Source organism: Photinus pyralis, unplaced genomic scaffold, assembly GCF_008802855.1.
Source record: "Photinus pyralis isolate 1611_PpyrPB1 unplaced genomic scaffold, Ppyr1.3 Ppyr1.4_LG7, whole genome shotgun sequence".
Taxonomy (NCBI): domain Eukaryota; kingdom Metazoa; phylum Arthropoda; class Insecta; order Coleoptera; family Lampyridae; genus Photinus; species Photinus pyralis.
The window spans coordinates 32,185,616-32,190,950 of NW_022170738.1; the positions used below are offsets into that span (position 1 = coordinate 32,185,616).

General features: G+C 35.6%; 1 protein-coding gene across 4 annotated transcripts; it reads left to right on the plus strand.

The window, feature by feature from the left end:
- Nucleotides 1-1,845: 1,845 nt before the first annotated feature.
- On the plus strand, nucleotides 1,846-4,854 carry LOC116177208 (elongation of very long chain fatty acids protein). Of its 4 annotated transcripts, none has more exons than XM_031496110.1 (6): nucleotides 1,846-2,158; nucleotides 2,723-2,789; nucleotides 2,842-3,113; nucleotides 3,161-3,323; nucleotides 3,377-3,513; nucleotides 3,567-4,854. In XM_031496110.1, the coding sequence occupies exons 2-6, from the start codon at nucleotides 2,729-2,731 to the stop codon at nucleotides 3,759-3,761; spliced, it is 828 nt and encodes a 275-aa protein (XP_031351970.1). In that variant the 5' UTR covers nucleotides 1,846-2,158; nucleotides 2,723-2,728; the 3' UTR covers nucleotides 3,762-4,854. The 4 variants fall into 4 exon arrangements, with proteins under 4 accessions (XP_031351970.1, XP_031351969.1, XP_031351971.1 ...); XM_031496109.1 differs by lacking the exon at nucleotides 1,846-2,158 and adding an exon at nucleotides 2,169-2,310; XM_031496111.1 differs by lacking the exon at nucleotides 1,846-2,158 and adding an exon at nucleotides 2,437-2,582.
- Nucleotides 4,855-5,335: the final 481 nt, after the last annotated feature.

The following is a 5,335-nucleotide window of genomic DNA, read 5'->3' on the forward strand; positions in this document are numbered from 1 at the left end:
AATCAGATGTGCGCATGCGCAGACTTCGCAATGCCAACTTTCCTATTTATATAGATATTTCTTTAAAATTTTAACCAAAGATGCTTTTATTAAAAGCAAACGTATCGCTTATTGTTAACATCAAACATCACGATGCGCAATATCAACTGTCTTATTTATCGAGATACATTGTTGAAAGTTTAATTACAGATGCTTCTGTTAAAAGCGAACATATCTGATATTGCCAATATTATATGCGCGCATGCGCAGTCAGTGCCAACTTCCTTATTTATGAAGATATTCCTTTGAAATTTTAACCATAGATGCTTCTAGAAAAGGAAAACACATCACATGTAGTAAAAATCGAAAACTACAAATGCAAATCCATATTAAATTCAGACAAGTGAATGGATTTCAGGTTCCCATAGACCAACTTATTGACATAATTATATAGGAAGATTTAATATCGAGATTCAGGGTGACCGAAACTGTGTGATGAATTTCAGCATACATTCATCAGAGGTCAAGGCACGATCCTATATCATTTGTGGAATATTAAAAAAACTCAACATTTCCATATATTGTTGAACTCCTGGTTTATTAGATTTTAAGAGATCAAAGTTCATGTCCCCTATAAGCAGAAAATGATTTCATTTTTTTGTTAACAATAGAAATCCTCGAATTCTGATACAAAATCGGAGTAGGTAATTGTTCAATGATGGCCGATGAGGATCGGTACCTGATAACAACAACAAAATAAAACTAATGGATTTATTCGTTCCAAACACTCGATACTTACAAGAAATTTAACAATAATCGGTCTTTCTGGCGTTTTTTGTTGGCTTGTCTCAGACGGTGACATCTTTCAATTAGATGCTGGGGATTGCGAAATATCGATGTTTAACTTACTTTTGATGAACGTTATGATGTCGCCGATTTCATTATTTGTTTCATTCACGTCATGCAAAAGAAGGCAATTTCGACGAGAGGAATTTCCCAGGTGGTCCATTCTGTTATCTGTTATCTATAGAATCCAGACGCATATGCATATGCATATGGGCAGTCAGTTTCAAGTGGCCCTCCTTCAATGACAGAAATTTGTTAAGTAAGGCGCATAAATTACCTGCATTTTTCATTTATCGTTCATGGCTCTTTGCAGGCAGAATGGGCATTCTTGACTTAAAAAATCGATTTTTATTTGAGGCACACTCATTTTCATATCCTACGATTTTTCTTTTGAACGAACAGCACTGGTAATTAATACACATGACCACGAGCAAGTTGAGTACTAAAGTACTGATAATAGGTACAATAACTAGATTCAAATTTGCACAAGCAGGTTCGTTGCGACTTCTCACGGCAACCGCCATAATACCATTTCTAATGAAAAGGCTGAAAGGTTGAACAAATAGAAAAGGGATTTGAGCTGATAAAGGAAACTAGGTGACCAAATCACACCTCCTAATAGATTCCCCCGAGAAAAGATAATAGATCCACCCCTCTAGAATTTTGTAGGCCAAACGATTGTTTATTTGCATTTCATTTCAATTATACTTCACTTGGTACAACTGTAAACTAATCAAAGCCTCATCTTTTGGTTTGATATTTCTACATTTTCTAATTGCATTGCAACAAATGGGATAATTAGAGCATACTTTGACAGACTGTTACCTGGAATACGAACAAATAAACTTATTCACGGTATTTAACCTTAACAATGAAAAGGAAATGATTTGCAAGCGTCGTATTGCGTTATGAAAAAAGCAAATCTGAATGGCAAAGCAGGTTAGAGTGCTAATGTAACTTGCTATACCTACGTAAGATGGATAGGTAGGTACGTTTGCACTTTTCTTTCACCTAGTAAACGGCATGCCCTAAATTTTTCCTATTCTTACAGTTCGAACCATCATTATGTTTAAATTGGGGCGAGGATGTCATTTATTAATGATCTTAATCTGGTACCTTGAAGATGAAGAGTAATTACGGAAGATTTTCGTGTAATCTGTTTTTAATACGTAATGAGGGGAAATGTACCGAAAGCGTTCGGGTTCTTTCTGCATGAAATTTTTTTAACAGGTCGTTTTAGGCCGACACACTTTTCGAGAATGAATGTTATCTCTGTTCTTCGCGTGAGTGAAGAGAAGAGGCAAGTGTGGAAGGAATACCATATACCAACTGGGTAAATATAGGTGTACGGCTTAGATCTAACGAAAGTTGGGTGATATTCTTCAGCGCCAGTGTCACCGCTTCCTTCTTGCAGAGGCATCGATGTACTTAGTCGTATAGTGCTTAAAATTATTACGTGCACCTAGTGCTTTAAAAGTTAAGAGGGTAAGGACTACGCTTAAGTCTCTTTGTCTCCAGTTTTTGAGCAACAAAATTACAAATTTGTGGAAAAATAGTCTATTCTTATGCAACTGTGAATTTTGCACTTTTACGTACAACGACCGTAACGCATGCACTGCTGACGTTAATGAAACGTTGGCAATTAACATTTCTCATATTTGATTCTACGTAATATTACAATAAGCATTAACTACGTCAAAATCGAAAGGCCACCGCTTTTACTAATTCAAATAATGTCATACCTTAATGCAAATTAGGTGCTTAACTTTCGTATTTTGAAGGGGCACTTAAGTAATTACAGAACTTAACCGGAAATATAAATAGAGATCGAGCAAATTTAACTAATTACATCACAATCAACGCGAGTTACGTGAACTTAACTAACGATTTGTTTCAGGCCAAAATGTCGGCGCTTATGTACATGGTTGTCGAAAACTACAACGAGGTTCTGCAATCCAAAAAAGGTTCCGTATTTACATGTTTAATAATATTTCCTAACCAAAAGCTTAATTTCAGATCCCGTGGTAGATACGTGGTTGTTTATGCAGTCGCCTTTACCAGTAGTAACGATTTTAGTATCCTATTTATATTTTGTTCTCAAATTAGGCCCGCAATTAATGAAAAAAAGGAGACCGTTTAATATATCAAATGTATTGGTGGTGTATAACGCGTACCAAGTGATATTCAGCGCGTGGTTATGCATGCAACCCTTTCTAGTGGAAAATGCCTTCCAAATGATTTTCAAAACCTGTGGGACATTCGCGCCTAGATCATCCTACACGATTGCCGTAAGTTGCATTATAGTAAATTATATAGGTTTACAGTGAGCTTTTAGCTCGCAAGAGGAGCTTGGTGGTACTTCTTCTCGAAAGTAATCGAACTTTTGGATACGATCTTCTTTGTGCTTAGAAAGAAGCAGTCTCAAGTGACATTTTTGCACGTTTATCACCATGCCAACACGATGTTCTTCTCATGGGTGTACTTAAAGTTTTTACCCGGTAAGTCTTTGCCTCCTTACTGGCCTACTTAAGTTACAGATTAAATTTTATAGGTGAGCAAGGAGTGGTCATCGGTGTTTTGAACTCGGCAGTACACGTTGTGATGTACTTGTATTATTTAATCGCAGCTCTTGGTCCGAAGTACCAAAAATACTTGTGGTGGAAGAAGTACCTTACTTGGATTCAACTTGTAAGTGATGCCACCGTTAAAAGTAAAATTTATCAACACACATTTTCTTTCAGACCCAATTTTGCATCATGCTTGTGTACTTGGCGTCTGTTATCTTATTGGATTGCAAAATGCCAAAAGCTTTAACATTCTTCTTCGTTACGAACGTAGTTATATTTCTCTACCTTTTTACGGATTTTTACCGGAAAGCCTACAGAAAGAAAAATGTACCAACAAGTGAGGATATCAAATATGTTAAAGTAGATTGAATTGAAGACTCGGTGGACTTTTTGTACAAACTTTTAATTTAATATGTTCGAATGTTAGAAAATCTAAGTGTATCTGCGTTTCTTCGGTGGACATCTTAATTTTGTTAAATAATGTAGTTCTTAAGCACACACTAGCGCTTTCTCATTGTGACCTTACAATGCATCATTTTTATAAAGCCTGGTGACCGCCAAGTGCGTACTTCTGATTCTGATAGCTTAGTGTGTCATCAGTTTTTTCAACAAAACGCGACAGGACACCAAGTTATAATGTCTAACTGCGTATAGTAGTAATAGTTTACGACTGAATTGTGAATATCAAAATCGATGTTCTACATATAATGATTTAAACCATCTGCACCAAAGCATTGAATAAAATTTATTCAATGACCAAAGCAATAATTTGTGGCGCAATGGAAGAACTGTCACCTCCACGTGATTATTGTTAAAAGCTAGATAGAGCATTATCTAGTTTAGTGGGAACGAGAACAAACTAAGATTGGAGCATGGCCTAGTCCCCAAAAAGATAAGAATCTAAAGTGGTAGAATAAGAGAAACGTGGAGGTGGAAGTATGTGTAAAGAATGAGACAACCTCCATGTACATTTTGGAAACAGTAGATTAAGGAGTTATAGTTGTGACGAGCGTAGCAAGATCCTCGGCAACAAAATACTACAGATCCTTTTTTCGAATTGATTATTCTACTCAGTGCTAGTATTACATAAAGCTGCCATATGAATAATTAAAATGAGGTCAACGTTCAACGTTTGGAGTAAAATGGTTACTTATATACAAACTACTGTGCTTATATTGTAATGGAAGTAACTGATGTTCAGTTGAAGTACCAAAGAGTAATCCTGACATTTTACGCACGATCTGCGCTGACCTATTAAAGCATGTTTTATCGGAAGCCTAATTTTACTTAAGTAGGCATGTTATCTAAGATTTTCAATTAGAGGTATTCTTTATAATGTAGGTATTTGTTTTGTATGCATTATTTTACAGTTTTATATAAATAGCCATCTTCGTTTTGGAAATTGACGTGATTTAACCTCAATTCATCACGTGTATGGAATATACCGTTAATTTTTATTGATTGAAATTGTTTTCATTTTTACCTGCTTAACTTGTGACTGCAATTTGGATTTATTAATCAAAGGTCAAGAGTGTTAAATTATTGCCCTCGATATTGAATTTATTACTTTATACCTACTAATATTTTGCCACGTCATGTTTCTTTGTTTTGGTGTAATGTTAATTAACGTAATGATCCTTGCGCTATTTGAACAGAATAATAATGAATATTAATATTTAGCAGGAGACTTATTTCGAATATGTGATATACCGCCTCGTTTTTGAAATCTTGACATGCGTTGAAGCTTAACCGCAAATAAGCCACCTGACACACGCCAGAGTTATATTTGCGTGTGCGTACTTGTTTATATGATCCTTAGAAAAGAGCTACCTCATCAATAGAAATCATTCAAAATCTCCTTTATTTGGTGATGGCAAGTTAAGTGTAACGGATGGTTACAAATAAAATGGTGGTTCGGAAATTCTTCCTCGCAGAGGGGTGCA

What these genes read in the sequence shown, in the direction of transcription:
- LOC116177208 (XM_031496110.1), top strand. Translation starts at nt 2,729, where the DNA reads ATGTCGGCGCTTATGTACATGGTTGTCGAAAACTACAACGAGGTTCTG. An exon ending in GATCATCCTACACGATTGCC is followed by an intron (nt 3,114 to 3,160) that starts GTAAGTTGCATT and finishes GTGAGCTTTTAG; the next exon opens with CTCGCAAGAGGAGCTTGGTG. An exon ending in ACCTTACTTGGATTCAACTT is followed by an intron (nt 3,514 to 3,566) that starts GTAAGTGATGCC and finishes ATTTTCTTTCAG; the next exon opens with ACCCAATTTTGCATCATGCT.